The following is a 21,125-nucleotide window of genomic DNA, read 5'->3' as shown; positions in this document are numbered from 1 at the left end:
CTTTGACATTTTTTTCTTTCTAAAAATACAATCAAGAAGCACAACCTTGGGGTTTCCCTGGTGGCACAGTGGTTAAGAACCCACCTGCCAGTGCAGGGGACACGGGTTCGAGCCCTGGTCTGGGAAGATCCCACATGCCGCGGAGCAACTAAGCCCGTGTGCCACAACTACTGAGCCCATATGCCACAACTACTGAAGCCCGTGCACCTAGAGCCCATGCTCCACAACAAGAGAAGCCACCGCAATGAGAAACCCACACACCGCAATGAAGAGGAGCCCCCACTTGCCACAGCTAGAGAAAGCCTGCGCAGAGCAACAAAGACCCAATGCAACCAAAAATTAAAAATAAATAAATAAATTTAAAAAAAGAAGCACAACCTTAGAGCCAACAGGAATAAATATGAGCCATTATAATGATTAGTACTAATCTAACTTTCTCCCAAGTATAGTAAAAGATAACAAGAAAATTTTATATTTGTCACTAAATTTACATAAATAGATTGATTTATGTTACTAATAATTCACTAAGTTGACTATCGATAGAACTCTAAATAGAATTCACATGTCTTAATTTGAATTTTATTAGGAAAAAGTTAACTACAAGAATCAGTTTAAAATGGTAATTTCAGTCAGTCTGTGCTTGGAGAGAGAGTCTGAAAATTTGAATCCACTAAAAGAAACATGGGTAATTTAGTCAACTAATAAAAAAGGTAACTTGCCTAAAATGAGAAATTTTAAATCAGTTGATGAACACTGTATAATATTTATTTTTAAAAAAGAAAATACACTAAAATAAAAGAAATATATCTTCCATCATTCCATACTCCACTTCATGTAAAAGGAAAAATTTAATCTAAAGAGTCTAAAATATATACCTCAAATAAAATAATTTATATGAAGCTGTAAAACTAATGAGAGGTTAATTAATGAAATAAATATGCTTAGAACCACAGGTTATATTACATGATGATATAGCATTTTATATGGGCATATGTGCAAAACTGTTCATCAGACCATGAAAAGGGCCAACATCTTTGTATTAGAAAAGGTGATTTGTGGAACTAAGAATGGAATCATGTGGGAAGAAAATCAGGCATCAGAAACCTAAACATAGTTGTAAACAGCAAAAATAAAATGAAATAAAATCATATTAAATCACTGCCTCATCAATGTTGGCCATGACATGAAAACTGGACTAAAAGAAAATCTTCAATTCTGACTGGGAAAAGGTATGAATCTGAAGTTCAGTGCATTCTGCTTTAATCATGCTGCAGCACTGTCCACTCATGGTTAGGGGATGAAAGTAACAATAATAAAGGTAGACAATTTCAATAGAAATTGTAAAGAAATCCTTGTTTACATAGTTTTTCTTGTCATTAGGGAGAACAGGGGCAAGAAAATTAATAATTGTCTCCCATACCCCTGAATGCAGCATAACTTGGTTAATCTTTTCAGTTTTAAATACCTGCTTTTATATGGAGGTAAGAATTGCCATAAGTGTTGCTAAAACAATTAATCCCAATTGGAATTATCATGTAGTGAGCTGGGGATATAGATTGTCTTATTTAGTTTAATTTTTAGCTCAAGGGATCTGGCTCTACTGTCATACTGAGTCTTCAAATCCCAGCTTCACACACATCCTGGCATATGGTATGTGCTCCACAAATTTGGGCAATGGTAGACCTATAGATAGATAAATATTTTTATAAATTTTGGTCTTCTTTTCCTAATATCAAGAGACTGATTGATTTTATGTGTCTTTTTCAATGTTGCACAATAGATTAACAATTTCAGCATTACAGAAAATAGTACTCATAATTTTCCAATAATGAAAAATCTCTTAACAGTCTACCCATGCCTTCCCATTATAAATAGTGGAACTAATATAAAAATCCATGTATAATTTTACACTCAGGCCTCTGTATCCGAGGTTCCGAATCCTCGGATTCAACCAACCACAGATCATGTAGTACTGTAGTATGTGTGTATTGAAAAAAATCTCCATGTAATTGGGCCCACACAGTTCAGTTAAGTTCAATTAAGAACAAGTGAATTATGGATATTGACCTGATAACTATACCATATTTTCAACTCATCTGCAATGAGAATTGTGTGTTCAAAGGTCAGCTGTACTACTGAGCCATGTCCTCTTTCAGTTCTTATTATTACTAAATTCCATGACATTAAAATTCTATACCTTTTCCAAAAATTGAACTGGGATATTATTTTTGTAGGACATTAAATATGTGAAGCTTAACAGCCTCTGAATTTTATAATTTTTATTCATTTTTGAATATGAGCACTATCAAATTTCAACTTCAAGAGCTAAAATACAATTTAAATTTAATAATCCATTAGATATTTTTCAGGCAATCATTTGCTGGAAAGCTCCCATGGAATGGAATGACAACTCCATAAACATGATTGTAGAACTGCTGGTATTCTCCCATTTCCCTTTACCCTCCTTCTTCTCTTTGTTTTCCTTTTTCTCTTCCCTCCCCTGCTGTTCCCTCTTCTTTCTCGTTGTCCTCCTCTAACTCTTCCCTTTCTTCTTCTTTCTTCTCAGAGAAATTCAGGTCCAAAAATTTTAAATAGCTTGACTAATGTCTATATATCTGAATGTAAATGTCACAACCTAACAACTAGTTCAGTTCCTGCCATACAGTGGGACTTCCATAAATGTTTGTTAAATAAATGAATGAATTTGAGTCTCCTTAGCATACATGATAATATGTATTTTAGACATATCATTTAGCAGGCTCGTTCTTACCAGCTACCAGTTTAGTCTAAGAAGAATATAAGGCCATGATACAGGGTCCAGATGAGTTAAAAATATGGGATAGGTCAATATCCATAATTCACATGTTCTTAATTTGGACTCTTGCTGTTTGAAGGAAAAGCCATGTGACAATGGAGTCAGAAAACCCAATCAACAGAGATTATAATTCTATGCCTCATAATTTCAGACATTTAAGATTAATTGATGTTAATTTTCCCTATAAATTGTATATCACTCAATCATATTTATATATATTTTGTTTCAAATTGACTATTTACCTTTTTTAATCATCTTGCCAGATCCAGCTTTGCAACTTTTACTGTCACTGCTTAAGTTTGCTTTTATTATTATTTTTTTATTTTTGTTTATTTTTATTTTTTTTGCGGTACGCGGGCCTCTCACTGTTGTGGCCTCTCCTGCTGCGGAGCACAGGCTCCGGACGCGCAGGCTCAGCGGTCACGGCTCACGGGCCCAGCCACTCCGCGGCATGTGGGATCCTCCCGGATCGGGGCACGAACCGGCAGGCGGACTCTCAACCACTGCGCCACCAGGGAAGCCCTGTTTTTGTTTTTTAACCACCAATTATTTTTCCACAATGTGTATATGGAAACACGCACAAATTAAAGTTGGGTAGATTGAAATACAGATACTTGACCGTATGTAAACAATCCTTGATTCAGAAATGGAAAGGAGGTTCCGTTGTTATGGAGATAAGCAGTGGTATGGCCAATAGAAAAATCCAGTAAGACATTGAGAAGCAAGCTTTGCTGGTGCATCATCTTCTAGTCAGTTTAGTCGAATGAGCTCAGGACACAAATGGCCCTCATCCGTCACCACCATTGATACTTAAAATTCAGTTTGTTAAAAAACAGATGCTCATGCCTACAATACTACAGAGGGAACTCATTCTGAACTTTAACATATATTTTTGTCAGCTCCTTGGTTCATTTGCTGAAAACAATTTTTATTCTTCCTATCTCATAGATTTATTTTTAGCAGTAATATTAGATGAGATCTCAAGTTTTTTCCACATTTGATACTAGACCCAATAAATGAAGAGCTACTTTTCACTATAATGTCAGAATTTTTAAATATCTATTAGACTAAATAGATTTATATCTCAAAGGATTGTTTGTTCAAAGTAACCCATTTGTTTTCCCATTTTCTACCTAGTCTTTATTTAGTTCTATATCACTGCATATTTGTAATCACTTAATTTGGAGCAAAATTTTCTTAGAGTTTCATTAAATATGTGAAAGATACAGAACTGGACAATAAAGTATAAGAAAAAATTCTTGAGTGAAATATAACAATTGCTTTTTATTTAGTATCTTAAATCTATCAGATCTGCAGTGAATTAAGTTGAAATTTCAATATTTTGAATAATTAAAAATGTGAAAAATAAGCCAGACAATAGCCATTCATATATTGCCAATATATGCCAACTAATACATATACCAAGTAATGTATTGCCAAGTAAAAATTACTTTGCTACGCTATATTTATCATGGCGCACATCAACTTTGAGAATGAAAGGATAAGTTAACTATCTTTGTTATTACTCACCTGCCCTTCAGAGTTGAAGAAAGGGATAATAAACTAGTTATTATATCTTTACTGTACGTTTAACTTATCTTTGTTCAGCAAGTCATAGTAAATAAACACTGGGCTGGAATTCTGAAGGCTTAGGCTTTATTCCTGACTCTTCTACTAAGACATATGATTTTGAGAAGGTTACTTAATCCTCTGGGCCTTAGTTTACCCATGTGTGAAATAAAATTATTGGGTTTTATTCTATCTAAAGATGCTTCCAATTATTAAATGTTAGTATTCTACTAGAAATCAAGACAATTGGAAGTTTATATTCAAGTTTCATATTTTTCTTTAATTTGTTGAAAAGTGACTTCAAATTCTTTAATATAATTGTACTTTCAATTTAGTCAAAACATGGTATATATAGAATTATGAAAAGATTATCCATTAATTAACTCAAGAGACTTCTAATTAAGAAGGAATAAGTAAAAATGACTTGTATTTACATGATATGAAATGTGTGGGTAAAAAGTGACCTGATCAACTAATGAACAAATTTTTTCCATATAGCTTGGTTATCGACATATTTCCAAAATTAACATCACAATTACTAGACAATTTTTCCACTTTCTAGAAAAACTATTTTGATATGATATAAGCATAAGACTTAAGGAAAAAGAATGAAAAGATAAAGTGCCATTATGAAAAGTTAGTCTAGGGCTTCCCTGGTGGCGCAGTGGTTGAGAGTCCGCTTGCCGATGCAGGGGACACGGGTTCGTGCCCCGGTCCAGGAAGATCCCACATGCCGCGGAGCGGCTGGGCCCATGAGCCATGGCCGCTGAGCCTGCGCCTCCGGAGCCTGTGCTCCGCAGCGGGAGAGGCCACAACAGTAAGAGGCCCGCATAACGCAAAAAAAAAAAAAAAAAAAAAAAAAAAGTTAGTCTAATGAGGAGAATTATCAGAAGCAAAAAGAGAAAATTAAAGTTACTGAATAACTGAAAAATTCCTTTAACTAATTCAGTTTAAGATATGGTTAAATAGGAAGTCATGTAATTAACAGATGTTGGATTTTCTGATTTCCAACCCAGGATATTCACAATATATGCCACTCCAATAATAAAAATGGTAAAACTACCTATGAGTATAGATATAACCATAGACCAAAGACTGAGATGAATTGTGTATTTAAACTTGCATTGAAAATGTTTTCACTGTAATATGTAAATGGATATTACTTTCAATAATTACAAACTTATCTTTTTCAGTCACTATTAAATTGTCATTTCAAAATGTCACAATTACATTCAAATCATGTCTGCTTTTAGTTTAGATACTTTCTAACAGACAAATGTGAAAATCTAGGCTATTATTAGTCTCAAAACCAGTATGTATATATACATCTATAGCTATAGTATCTAAAGTCACAGTTGACCATGGTAAGTCATCTAAATTTGGGAATTCAGTATGTTTTTAGAAATTATTTTATTTCTGTTCAATTACTATAAATCATTTCAATGTCTTTTTTTTTTTTTTTTTTTTTTTTTTTGCGGTACATGGGCCTCTCACTGTTGTGGCCTCTCCCGCTGAGGAGCACAGGCTCCGGACGCGCAGGCCCAGCGGCCATGGCTCACGGGCCCAGCCACTCCGCGGCATGTGGGATCCTCCCGAACCGGGGCACGAATCTGCGTCCCCTGAATCGGCAGGCAGACTCTCAACCACTGCGCCACCAGGGAAGCCCTCAATGTCTTTTATTGCCACTTTGTTTGACATGAAATAACTTATATATAAAAAAATATATCCTAATGTAAAAAGCTAGGTAGAAATCCAATACATTGAATTCTAACCAGAAATTTTGTGTATTATCATAAGCTCATTTTTTCTACTTAGGAAAAAAGACTTCTTAGGAAGAGAACCACACTTGCTTTAATAGAGTAAAACATGACTTAAGACAGATCTATAATACCTTAGGATGGAGCATTCCCAATGGGTTAATAATTCCCAACTAATACACATGAGTTTCCTTCCTCTTGACTTGAGGAAATATGGGTTAACTTGTGTCCTAAAAGATGTTCAATGAACTAAGTTGTGACAGTTTTTCAACAGCCAATGTCTGAATTGTGTTTTTGATGTGAGAAAATGCTGAATCTATTCTTGAGCACTTTCTCAATATAGTTAAGACCCCCACTTGAAAAGTTGCATAGTCCTTGTCAAGTTACACACCTCCAAAGGAGAGAGTTAAAGTTGGAGTTGAATAATATTCAGATATGAATAATATTCTTTCTTTCCAAACTTCTAATGTCTTAAGCCACAACTCCTCAAATTTCAATGAATGCTTAGTGTAAGAGCATATATTTTCTTAACAAAAGTTGTCATGTATTTTAAACAAAACAAGGCGAGGTAATTCCAAATAGTGATGGTAGCAGCATGGAATTAGAAAGCAGTGATAGGATGTTATGCCTATGACACCATAGATTCCATCTATTGAGAATATTCTTATCTATAGTGAAAGCATATGATAAAATAAACTTAACCAAAAGCACATAGAATATAAAAGAAAATTACATTGTTTGCTTTCTCTTGATAGTGCTGATGAGGAAGACTTTCACTAAATATTAACTTAAATATGGTTAGTGCTTGGTATAAAGTGTCCCAGTGAGGCTGAATTTCTGATGTTTTATATTAAAATACCAACAGAGATCCTGAAATAGCAGTAATACTCTCTGCTAGAAAAAGTATTAATAATAGAGTGTTGTAACAACTCAATGCACAGTGAATACATCTCTCAGAAATATTGTTATGTGTCACATAAACAAGTTTTATACATTGAATAGTATATGCTAGGCAGATAATGACACTTATTTTACAAGGTTCTATATCTAAGAAAATTCTCTAATCCTCTAATACACTGCCAAGAATACATCAAGGATTTGTGGGTGCCATTCACATTTAAACAGATTTCTTGATAACAGCCACTTGAATAATGAGTGCAGAGTGAAAGATCAAGGCTTCACAATTCACACTCTTTAGTAAGAGCAATATAAACTTGTTTTTTTGCACATTTTGTAAATAGGTCAAAGAGTACTCACATATATCATCAGTTTACAGAACTTTATTTCATGTGTGCCCTGTGTTCTCTTGCCATCCAGTTCTTATGTACTTTATTTGTTACCATTGTCTTTAATTTACCCTCAGAATTCATTTGAGCTCCACTTTAGTGGGATACCAACTACCCTGATCATTTTCCTGCAATCTTTCCTGTTTGACAAAGCTTTTGTTCATCCAGCAGCGCTACAATATAATCACAGAAAGAATGGAAAGTCTATTCAGTTATTACATGTTTATAGATTTCAAATGAGTATATTTAATATACTGTTACCTTGGCTTGGGAGAGTGTCAAGAAGCAATACTATTTCAATACTTCATTCAATAACAACAAAATATGGGAAATTATACATATTGTGGTTGTTATTTGGATCAACATAAATAAATGGGTACATTACTATCCTTACTCAATATGTAGACTTGAAATCTAGTATGCTATAATCATCATAGCATCTTTTAAACATTACTAAATTGTAAGATTGGGAAAACACTCTAACTGGGTTCTATTAACCAGGGATTGAATAAACCTATTGAAAGCACGAGCTGCCTTTTTGGAAGGTTTTATATCGTTACAATCACACATGCATATATAGAGTAGGGTTGATTAACCTCATTGGCAAATATGTTACTGGTCATTGCTTGCCTTTTCTGTGGGTACTGGTCCTATATTGGCATGCAAACTATATTTTACATCAATAAAATTAGGGCACTATTTTAATAACATTCATGAAAAGACCGATCAATCCAATTTTTTTCCTCAACGAAACTTAGGATTTTATATAAAGGATTTGCCACAGAAACAAATAAAATTTGCTAAATCTAAATTAAAGGCAGTAAGAATTGAATAAAGTAGTTCTCAAAGTTGGCTCTGTATTTGAAACATGTAGGGAGCTTAAAAAACTACCAATGCCTGGGTCCCACCCCAGAGATGTTGATGTAATTGCTTGGAATGCAAAATGGACATTGCCAGTTTTCAAAAGTCCCTAGGTGATTCTAACACGCAGCCAGAGTTGAGAAGTACTAGAAAAACTCCCTCCCTACTCAAGAATCACTGTGCAGTCAGCCACATTAGCTGACTGATGATCATAAGGACATTGGGAGAAGCAAATGGACTAATTGAGCATTTGCTATCTACTTGTTTCCCAAAGCCCAACAAAAGCCAAAAAGCTTACCCACTAGCAACTTTTGTTTACTAAGTTTAAATGCATTGGTTTCTGCCATGAAGTGTGGTTTTTTTTTTTTCCTGCTGCAGGTGGCTTCTTTGCTCAGTCTTGTAATGGGATTTCCTGTTTTGCAATACTCACTGCAATTTTTATGGCTAATTCAAAGCATAATGTTTTAAATCAATTTAACACCCAGACAACTTTACATAGGCATTACAGAGATGGTATCTTCTCATCAATAAAAATGATACACAGCCTGTTCCGGAGTTACACAGCAAACAATTCCCAGCAATCACCTTTATTACAGAATATGAAACAGATCTCAGAGACAGTTCTTTAATGCTAGAGATTTACAGCACTGCATTCACAATTGCTTACTATGGAAAAGACTGAAGGTCAGTATTTGAGATTTGCTCCACTACACATCTTGCTTTCAAGAAAATAAGGAGGATAATCTGTCATGTTAGTAAAGAGTTACACTGTTTGAAGTATTATGCACTTCAAGAGAAAACCCAACTCTTAAATCAATGTTTAAAGTATATTTGGATAACATTAGCTCTCATTCATAAATAATAATACAAGCTATTATTATTGTTAAAGGGTATCTGATAAATACTGTAAGCCAAGAGGAGGCAAATATAATGGGAAGGGGTATGAAATTTAAACAGAATAAAAATACACTGGCATATGTGTCTGATATAAGCTAAAAGAGACCAAAATATAGGTGCTCAAAAACATAAACAAGAAGCCATTATATTTTAAAGAAAGGTTAGTGAATTTATGGAAGCTCTTACCTCTAAATGAGTAAGCCTGACAGAAAACCTAAGTACAAGTGAGTGGACTTTATTTTTATTCAAGAAAAATATTCTAAATAGGTTATTATAGTAAACTAAGCTTGTTATATAAGGTTGAATTTTTGGTTTACATATTTATTTTCCTTACTATACAAGGGGGTCTTTGAAGTCAAAGAAACTATCTCATTCCTTTAGATATTTTCATTACCAAGTACAGAGTTTGATACATAGAAGGCATTCCATATATGTTTGTTAAACAAAGGACAAATTTTCATTAAATATTTACTAGGTTTCAAGTAGTGTGTTAGGCATAGACTAAAGGAACTTATAAGACATCTTGAATTATTAATTCTTTATATCTCAACATTAGACTGTAAAATTTATGCTTTAGTGTCTCTAAAGCATAAAAGTTAATCCTATAAACTTCTTTTAAGCAATTAAGAAATAATTCAACTAAATGAAGAAGACTAGTGTCACAGGGATCCTCAATAAATGGGCTAGGAAATTGACTAACATATTCATAATTTTTTGGTAAAATAACAAATGATGATTAATTCTTAGAGGCTTCCCTGTGAGTCCCCTCGGAGTTAAGTAGGATACTTGCCTACTTTAAAAATTAAATGCATGAGGGGCAAATATGTGAGAAGTAAAGGAATACGAGGAAGTATGCCAAAGATAATGTTTCTAACGTAATCATCACAAGATATGAGACTTTGAAATCTCAATTCTTATTTATAAATGTCTCAATATCTGATTCAGCAACCGTTGCTAACTCTACTGAAGAAATGTGTGCTCAGAAGAAAACTTCTTAACCTTCCAATATAAATGTTTCTTGGTAGAAAAGAGATGGCTCTAAGTCACTATTACCGAGGACTTATACTGCACTCTTAAATCCAGATATTTTGTCATAGAAACAGACAAAATATTTGAATCAGTACTCTCATGCATTGCCAAACTTCGTTCACCTCCATGGGTCTAATCTACTTATACCATTTATCATTAGTGTGTGCTTGTTCTAGTCCTCAAACCATACTGCCTAAGGGACATAACACATACAATAAATATTTAAGAAAAGATAATAAAGGAGCTTTTGATGATTGAAAGACTCAATGAAAAGTCTACATATCTTACTACTATAAAGCTTACAAAATTATGAATATTAGAAAACTATGAAAAACTGGCATCATTGCAAAAGAACATGGTATAACACATGTGAAGATGACATATATTCAGTAGAAACTGCAAAAGAATCTGTCCCCTGCTGGTGGCAAGAAAGCAATAGATCATAGAATAACTAAACCTCAGCTCAGCCACGGAGAAAAACATATGATTTAATGAAATAAACATGATTTGTCTAGTAGTCCAAAAGAGAGTGGTCAACGTTATCTCTATAGCAATGATATTGGCAAACGTTATTAGAAAACATTATCCAATAAATTGCCTAAGAAAGTTTCCTCTCCGAGTTACTTTCAGAAATCAAAAGATATGAATTAAGAAGGTGATACACCTGAAACAAACACAATATTGTATACTTTGATTAAAAGAATAAATAAATAAATAGGAAAGTAAAGTAAAAAAAAAAAACCCACAAAACTAAACTTTAATTGCGTGAATTATATCTCCAATAAAGCTGTTAAACAAAAAGAAAGTGAAAGAAAATTTAATCTTTTTATCCTAAAATAGGGGAATTTTACATTTCAAAGGTGTCATGAATTCAGCAGTGAGGACAGCTATGTCACTGTTTCTGATATGAAAATCTAAGTTTAGAATAGAATTATAATTGTTTCAATTGTTTTGTTGAGATCAGAAGTATAAATCCTAATCTGAGCTCTATAGTTTGGAGTATCGATTTCAATGTATCAGTTGTTGAGTTAGTCATAGACAGTAGAAGACAAGGCTTCTAAATTATGTACTGACTCAGATGGCATTGAATGAACAGAAGCAAGGACTTTCAACAGTTGCTAGAAAAAATGAATGGAAAACTGCCCAATCTGTGAAAATGGAAAGAGTATATATGCGAAAGGCTGAATCTGTAACTACATCTAACACTATTGTAAAGCTAATGACCTGAGAATAGTGTATTTAATACACATAAGAGTGCTATTCAAATAAACCTTGAAATTACTTTCTTCTTTTCTACTGCTTTGAATAAAATATATTTTGAAACCTTTTAAAACCTTGACTTATTTTACTTAATATATCACTGTCTATTGTTTCCCATACATTCAGAAAAGGGCATAGAGCTGAAATGAATATATATGATTTTATTTCAGACCATCCTCAATACTATGCCACACACAGAGTGAAAACACCTACTTCTCAGAGATATAATGGGTGAATTTTGATGCTGCAAGGTGAGACAATGGTAGGTAGGAAGGCTTAGAACATTTTCAAGGGAGGTTTAGAGTCTTTCAGTAAGGGATGAGAAAAGGACGCAATGTGATCATATAGCCACACCCCCTCCACTTTTTTGGTATAGGAGCAAAGAAAAATAACATTTTTATAGAAATAAAGAGTCCAAATTGGACAGTTCAGTCACCTGGGACCTTACAGAAAAAAATATATATATAAAAAATATTCAGAGCATCAGAGTTTTACAAAGAAGACACCTCTCAGCATTGATTTTCCCAGGATACTTCTATGCACACTAAAGAACAGGATTACAACTGCCTGAATTAGGCTAAGGAGTAGTTTACCATTTGTGCCACATATTTCTTTCTGTTTTACATGAAGTCAGAGGACCCTAAAAAGAAGATTTTTAAATCCCTGTATAATCGAGCATTTGCTATTACATTAGTAGAATACTTCACATTTTATTCTGGAAAATTTGAAATCAGTTTCCTTTGGATTAAGTCAGTTCTGTTAAGCTCTTATCAAAATATGGAAATTTAGGGCTTCCCTGGTGGCGCAGTGGTTGAGAGTCTGCCTGCCGATCCAGGGGACAGGGGTTCGTGCCCCGGTCTGGGAGGATCCCACATGCCGCGGAGTGGCTGGGCCTGTGAGCCATGGCCGCTGGGCCTGCGCGTCCGGAGCCTGTGCTCTGCGGCGGGAGAGGCCATGGCAGTTAGGGGCCCACGTACCGCAAAAGAAAAAAAAAAAGGAAATTTAAAACAAGACAAATACACTAAATGTCTATAAAAAGTGAAATATGATAGGTCCTAGTGATGAGGTTCAGGGCAGGTCACCCCAAGATACACTACTTCAGTGTACTGATTATTTGGAATTAAAGTAACTTAAGAAATAGCAAGTGCAAGAAGAACACTCTGACCCTCCTTTGTCCCCCTAAAAACAGGAAATAAATCTCCAATGTGAAAGGTATTTTCCCTGTACAAGGAGAAAGATAGAGATCCTCATCACCAGAGAAAGGGAATTCAGGGCCGAGAAAGTTGTATACAAAAACTTTGTTACTTCTTTACTAATTTTACTACCCTAAGCCCAAATCCCTTTGTCTTGTCAATTCTTTACAAATTTATTGTTTCTTTATCTAAAAGATATAAAAGCTGCCGGCTTTGGTTACTTCTTTGAGCATCATATTTTTATGAGCTCCCATATGTACAAACTTAAATTTGTTTTTCTCCTGTTAATCTATCTTATGTCAATTTAATTATTAGACCAGCCAAAGAACCTAGAAGAGAGAAAGGGAAAAGTTTTCCTCTCCTACACTAGGAATCGAAAGAATACAGAAGAAATATGTACTTGATTAACATGAACTCACAATCCAGTTGTGAACATTATATTTATGGGTAGCAATGGATGGACAGATCACAGAAGGCTTTATAGAAAAAGGTTTCCAGAAATACTGGGAGAGGAACAGTGTTTAAAATGTCAAATGTAACAGAAATTCTGGAGCCAGTGAGCAGAAAATCTTGGACAAATGATGAAAGGATTATATTTTAATTGGAAGTAAAAATAACAAATTATAGCAGGGAATATGTAGTGAGAAAATGCAGTTAATAGAGAGATGATTCTCTCAATTTAGTAGTGAATTACAGCAATGGCTGAAGAGGATATATTCTACTTGGGGGGTGGTTATTTCATATTTATTTTCCTTGACAAATGACATTTATGTATATTTAAAGGAAAAATGGAAGTGGCATGTATAAAGAGACTAAAAAGCTAGATATTTCAATAACTGAAAGGGAACAAATGAGATACTAGAAAGGAACTCAGAAATATATTGGGGTTACAAAGGTGGTCTCTATCTTAGGAGAGTAGGACCTAAAGTTATCTGCTGGTAATTCAGGGTTGGAAATTGTAAAAGGAATTTGAAGATGGTTGAAAAGGTTTGGGATAGTCATTCAAGGCCCAGGATAGAAAGTTAATGGAAAGGAGCATAAAAAGACTTCTGAACAATACCTAGAGCCACAGCAGAAGTTTAATACTATGAATGTGTAGTAAGCTAGATTTTGAGTACAATTTTGTAATTTCTTTTTTTTTTTTTTTTTTTGCCAAAGAGTGTTCAGTGACCTGTGGAGAATACAATCTGTGAGGGGACTACAGTTGGAAATTGGCACCATAAACAGAGTGAGAAACCAAGAATGAAAAGTCAAGGATAGTAATGATGAGATGGGGAGAGGAATGTAACCAGGAAGGAATTTCATAAAGTGGGATGAGCAATTAGAGGACCTAATGAAGGGAAAGTTCAAGTTCACAAGAGGATAACACAAGGCGGATAATAAAGTTATGGTCATAAAAAGAGAGGACAATGTTCAAAATCATGGAGTCCTTGTAATCACGTGAAAATAACATCCAGGGAATGCACATATGTACATATAAGGGCAATAGAATCAACAAACCGAGCAACAAAAATCAACAAAATCCAAAACAGATCAACAAAAACAAACATGTAAGACAAAACAGATATCGATTTGTGGTGATAGCTACATTAACAGTTTTAACATTGAATAGTGCAAGCAGAAGTCTTGAATAAGCATAGAAGGAGAATCCAAAGATCAAACCAAAGATGTCCTTTAAAATCTGTCACTTTTTTTGCCACTAACTAAATTTTCAGTCACTACCCATTGAGTTAAATAATCTATTCCAAAGCAAAATAAGAAGCTGTTAAGACACTACCAAAGGACTCAGTATACCTGCAGTACAATGTCCCTGGAAGATCACATCTATGGAACATATGTAGGAAAAAGGTAAATAGGTTTGCTTGTAGTTGGTAATGCTAAATTAGAACTCTTATGTGATTTAACTTTCTCATAGCATTACTAACATTCAACTGAATGCCTGATAAGGAAAACTGGTTAGTATAGAAGAAATAGCATTCACAATTGCTATAGATTTAGCTTCATGCATTTGTTAGATTATCATGTTGCAAAAAGTATGTATGAAAATAATCCTTCATTAAAGCCAAGGCTTGTGGATACATCTCTTCAGAAACGTAACCTTAGAATTAGTTTCATTTAGAGAAAACCTTTAAAAAATATCTCAACATGCTGTGCCATATTCAAACTTCTAAATTATACAGTTAGGACAATTTATGATGAAGAAACTTCCCAAAGTTTCTGGATTGTTGAATAGGATAAGGGAAGAAGAAGTAGCTTGGAGACACCAGTAAAATGTTACTTTAATATATGTTCCTTTGAACATTCTCATTGCCTCCCTCTTCTTCATGTAGCCTTGGAGCAAATGGTTACACAAATGACAGGAGTCTGGAAGAAGAGAGGCCAATAACAGGCAATGACTTTTATTTGCTTTTTTCCTATAGCTATTCTTTCTGCTACCAACTAGCCTAGTCTGAAAGAAAACACTTTGTAAATTCACCTCAGGCAAATATAAAGAAATAAGAAATATACTCTTTTGAGAATCTCAGTCAGCTCTGTTTCTGCCAACTTCAGTTTAGCACTTTGGTGAACATACTCTTTAACAAGCATGGCCATTTGTGCAAACCCTGAGGGCAATTTAAACTCAGGCTTAGCCAAAGGGGAGAGATTTAAAAAAAAATCTACCTGGAAATTTTTAGGTTAGTACTAACTTAGGGAATCAGTTTGTGTTTAAGCAAGAAATGTTTGTTTTATATTAACCAGGTTCAAAAATTGTACTTCTCTCTTTTAGTTGAAAACAAACATTGCTATCACCAATCTATTAAGTCACAGGTGGCTATGTGTTGAAATGTATTTTCCCCTTAATTAACTCTTAGCCATTCCATACTAAAGAATGAATGAAGTATGGAGTATGACATTTGCTTTTATTCTGCTCTTTGAATGCCACTAGCTTCCCTGTGAAATGTAATCTTTTAAAAGAGAGGTAGAAAAACATGTCTATCTATCTCTGTACCTTAAAACTCTGATTTGGAATCTAAAACTAGTCTTGTTTGGTGAGGTCTCTGAAGTCATTTAAATGCAAATAGCTGAGGAAGTCTTTGAGAAATTATAGGTCCTTTGAAGTTTGAGACTCTAGGTCCTTTGATGTTTGAGACTTTAGGACAATAAAGCATTCATTTAGATACTTCATTCTTAGCTAAGTTAATATGTGGCCCTATTTTTTTACAAATGCAGGAAGCTTATATTTTTCACTTACTCTGAATTAAACTGAACGTAAAAGTAATATTTTATAATTTATATTAAAAATACCTAAATAGGTGAGGTTCAAGAGATTAATTCGACTTTTTATGGAGATATTTGCAGTAAATCCAAAGTTAATGAATATTCTGACACTTAATATATTTAAGGTTTATAGCTTCTTGAATTTAATATTCAAAATACCCTTCAAATACATAAACGCAATGAACCAAAAATAAAGGGTGTCAGAGGACAGACCTAATATCCATGGTATATGTTAACCATATTATATCAGACTAGGTATAGAATGCATATAGACTAGTGAAAAGGGCTTCATAATAGGTCTGTAGCATCATCAGAGTTGACAGAAGTAAATTTTTTAAAAAATATTATTCTTCTAGAAGCATCTTAAAACATTAAATATATTCAGGGTAATTACTAAAATACAATAAAACTATTATTTTGATATAAAAGAAGTATTTGTTTTATGATTCAAGTTTTTCTCTTTTATTTTTTTTTTAATTATTCTGGATAGATTGCCTGGGTTCAACTCATGGCTTTTCTACTGGTGAGCTCTATAATCTTAGGCAAGCACTTAAGCTCTCTGCACCATGGTTTCCTCATCTGTAAAAGAGTTCATAGGATTAAACTATGAGTTTATAGGACTAAATATGTAGTAGGTATAGACATATAGATATAGATGTAGATATAGATATAGAAGTATACACATATGCACTTATATGTATACACACACACACAGTGCTTGGAACAGAGTAAGCACAATATTAGTAAGTTAATTTTACTGTGTTTACTTTGGTATAGAACAGTATTGGGAAAAAATGACCAAGTGCTCACAGCTGTCCCTTTCTTATACTCTGCTTTTGAGACCGGAGAGAAGTGGGCAGGGCACAAGAATTAAAAGAATGACACAGCCGTTGAGAAAAACAGGATACTACAAAAACTGGTTAGAACCTTCTAGGTCCAAGACGGTGGAAGATTCAACTTCCAGTAGACCTTGAGACTCATTATACACTCATTGTAATACATTAACATCTAAATGACACACCCACAGGCATGACAGTTCAGAGGCTGACAATAAAAGACCAAAAGTTGGTGGTGCCCCAACTCCTGGAAATCTCTGCCCCTTCCCCCAAATAGTTGGAATAATCCTCCCACTTGTTAGCCTATGAAATTACCCAGCCCATAATAACTAACAACCCATACCCCAGGGCCCTCTTGCCTTCTGAGATGGCCCAAATTTTATCTATGGAGTGTGTATCTCCCTGAATAAATCGTCCTTCACTCTACTTTGACTTGCTCTTGAATTCTTTCCTGCATGAAGCCAAAGACCTTCACTTGGGAACCCATCCCAGGGCCTTGCCTGAAACCTGGGATATGATCATTCTTTGGCTCCCTCCTTTTCTTACAACACTTTGTCTTGACCAAACTTTAGTCAGGAATCTCTCCTTCCTACAGGCTCCTGAGCTCTGCTTGCCACCAAGTAATGAGCAAGCACTAAAAATGTGGAATGCATCCCCTTTATCAGGGTCTCTTGGGAATCAGCTGACCACAGCAAGACACTTTTCCTGGTGGACCCCACTGGCCACTTATCTGGCCTGTCCGGTTTCTTCTTAAAAGATTCTGCTTATCTCTGCTTACCCCTTTTTACCTTAAAAAAAGAAGCACCTTTTTTCTGTTAGATTTTAAGACCTTGCAGATTTCTGAGGTCAGAGCCTTTTCTCTATTCTGAATAAAATCTCTAAGTCCAGATTTGGTTTTATTTGACAAAAAAAAAAAAGTATCCATCACTAAAAACCACACTTTCCATTGCTCCTTATATTGTGATTATATTACTGTTTTAATATTCACAATTGAAGTGGTTTATGTTAAAGTTTCATGACCCAGGTGTTTTCTGAGTTCATCCCAGAGTGCTGTGTACAGTCTTAATTTTTTAAAACAAAAACACTTTTCTATTTATAGAATAACTATACTAGATAAAATCTGCCAATATTTATGTTCTTCAAAATTCCAACATTTAAATAACTGAGCAACAGGTCCTTTCCTAAATTTACCAGAATGGTTGAGAATGTTAGAACACCTAAAATCTGTAGAGCTTCTCTCTCTCTCTCCCTCTCTCTTTCACTTTACATAGCTAGTGACATTTCATTCCCCTTGCTTCCCTCCTTTTAATTGGAGAAATCTTCTATAAACTTTTGCCTTCTCGGAGGAGTTAATTCTCAAAAAGTCATCACTCCAAGGTCACAGTGATAAGATGGTTCAGACGGGCATTTGAAAACTCTCAGAAAGGTATACTGAGTGAAAATTCTCTAATGCTGTTATTTTAGTTTATCTCTCAAACACTAATGAAAATTCATTTTGACATTCTAGTCAGGCTCCGTTTTCAGGTAATTCTCACACTTGATAAAGCCATCCAGGGCTAACAGAGTACTTCTGGCATAGTCTAGACCACCCTTTGGCAAGTTCTTTTTCAAAGACAAAATTTGGTCTCTCAAACTAGAAAAACACTCATATTTAACCTAGCGTATAGTTATGACAACATTTTGGTTCCAAACCTCAAAACATGGTGAAGAAACCAAGGCATAAATTCTAGAAAACAAATGTCAGTGAACAGCTAAATAACTGTTTATTTTTAGTGGTGGTGCAGTTTAACCAATGAGGTAATTAAAATTTAACAATATGTGTGACATAGTTTATTTTTTTAATGGTAGAAAACCGAATTTTTCTAGACAGCTAGACTGTTCATATATATGTGAGCAGAACTTAAAACTTTCACATTGAAGGAGGCCAAAATATACAATGTGAAAAATTATCTTCAATAAATGGTGTTGGGAAAACTGGACAGCTACATGTAAAAGAATCAAACTGGGATACTTTTTCACACCATATACAAAAATAAACTCAAAATGGATTAAAGGCTTAAATGTAAGACCTGAAACAATAAAAGTCCTAGAAGAAAACATTGGCAGCATGGTCTTTGACATAGGTCTTAGCAATATTTTGGGGGTTCTATTTCCTCAGACAAGGGAAACAAAAGCAAAAATAAACAAATGGGACTACATCAAACTCAAAAGTTTTTGCATAACAAAGGAAACCATCAACAAAATAAAAAAGGCAACCTACAGAATGGGAGAATATATTTGCAAATGATATAACTGATAAGGGGTTAATATCCAAAAGAACTCATACAGCTGTCAAGAAAACAAACAACCTGATTAAAAAATGGACAGAGGAACAGAATAGACATTTTTTCATAGAAGACATACAGATGGTCAAAAGACACATGAAAAGATGCTCAACATCACTAATCATCAGGAAACTTCAAATCAAAACCACAATGAGATACCACATCACACCTGTCAGAATGGCTATCATTAAGAGACAACAAATAATGAGTGTTGGTGAGGATGTACAGAAAAGGGAACCCTTGTGCACTGTTGGTGGGAATGTAATTGGTACAGCCACTGTGGAAAACAGTATGGAGTTTCCTCACAAAATTAAAAATAGAACTGCCATATGATCCAGCACAAAAACACTAAAACACTATTTCATAAAGATACATACATCCCAATGCTCATTGCAGCATTATTTACAATAGCCAAGATATGGAAGCCAAATATTATGAAATAATAATGGAATATTACTCAGCCATTAAAAAAAGGTCATGCCATTTGTGACAACATGGATGAATCAAGAGGATATTTTGCTAAGTTAAATAAATCAGACAGAGAAAGACAACAACTGTATGATCCCATGTGTAATCTAAAAATCAAAAACAGACTTCAGAGAACAAAAAGGCAGTTGGCAGAGGGGAGGAAAGTGGTTGAAAAAGGTGAAGGGGATTAAGAGGTAGAAACCTCCAGTTTTAAAATAAATAAGTCATGCTGATGTAATATACAGCATAAAGGATACGGTCGATAATATTGTGATAACTTTATATGGTTACAGATGGTTACTAGACTTATCATGGTGGTAATCATTTCATAATGTATGCAAATGTCAAATCACTATGTAATACACCTGAAAGTAACATAATATTGTACATCAACTATATTTCAATTAGAAAAAAATTTTTGCATTGAAAGATGACATTCTAAAGCCCAGTTTCTCAGAGAACATCAATTTACTGATTAACCATGTTTAGTTTATGCTATTTTTCTCTGTGACCTTATCAGACATCATCATGCTTCATATTCACTAACTTTTGCTGTCACTGTTAAATTGTAAATTGACACCAAAATGGTCCCTTTTATTGCTAAAATTTATCATAAAATAACTGTATTACCAGAATATTCACGAAGTGATGCTGTCAGCAGTATGTTGTTTTGGCACAGTGGGAAAAGAAAGTGTTGATGAAAAATAAAATAAAATAAGACTTGAAAATTGCTTCCAGGACTGTGTAAGTGATACAAAATGTAGAGACAGCTCAGCTTGAAGCTCTTTTGAGGCAGAACTACAACATATGTCATCTTAAATACTTACAGTTTTAACTCCACTTAGTAGCTACTGTGGCTTCAGAAATACAAGAAAAAAATCACAACGTATTTTGAAATCAATTTTCTTTGAAATTTACAATCTTACCTTTCCTGCCTTTTTTCCCTCGGATTTCTGCTGATTTAGGATAAAGTGGAGGCAAAGGAAGCAAAGGAAAACAAAACAAAACAAAAATCAGCTCCAATTTGTTATTGCAAATATATTTTTTAAAAAACATGCCAAAATTCCAAGTGCAATAATACACAATTTTGTTTTTCTAATGAAACTATTTTCATCTGTTGCATTCTTCAGTGGTTTCAGGAAAGGGATATAACATTGTAAATCTCATACAGCAATATGTAGAGCCATATAAAAATCTTCAATGGTCATCAAAAAGTCATTAAATCCTTAGCTCACATAGGCATTGGCCAAGAAAAGACATATTTCCAATTATATATTCCCTTATTTATTTTCCATCCATTTTTAAATGGATGAGTCTTTATCTCAAGCATGAACACATTTCTTAAAAAAAAAAAACTAGTTTAGTTGGAGATTTATGAATTAGGAGTAAACATAAATATCTATACAGCTTTGGATACTCTCTCTAAATATTAATTTTTGTGGGTCTTAGGAGCACCTAATTCAATTCTGTTCAACTAAATAATTTTTGCAGCCATCCTGGTAAAATCATTTTGTTCATTTTTATTTAAGACTTCTTTTTTCCCCCATTCAACCTCAGGAAATGGGGTAAATT

General features: G+C 34.1%; 1 protein-coding gene across 1 annotated transcript in view; it reads right to left on the bottom strand.

Annotated features, from left to right (window-relative positions):
- The window catches only part of PCDH11X (protocadherin 11 X-linked), a 736,726-nt gene that overhangs the window by 308,955 nt on the left and 406,646 nt on the right, over positions 1–21,125 (bottom strand). Inside the window, exon 5 of the mRNA XM_027086065.1 lies at positions 20,480–20,509. Within this exon, the coding sequence (XP_026941866.1) occupies positions 20,480–20,509 (30 nt within the window). The remainder of the gene's footprint in view (positions 1–20,479; positions 20,510–21,125) is intronic.

Source organism: Aethalodelphis obliquidens, unplaced genomic scaffold (assembly GCF_003676395.1).
Source record: "Aethalodelphis obliquidens isolate GAN/ISIS:26980383/991018 unplaced genomic scaffold, ASM367639v1 scaffold54, whole genome shotgun sequence".
In the NCBI taxonomy this organism is placed as follows: Eukaryota; Metazoa; Chordata; class Mammalia; order Artiodactyla; family Delphinidae; genus Aethalodelphis; species Aethalodelphis obliquidens.
Note: the sequence above shows the minus strand (reverse complement) of the source record. Positions and strands in the feature narration are given on the sequence as shown.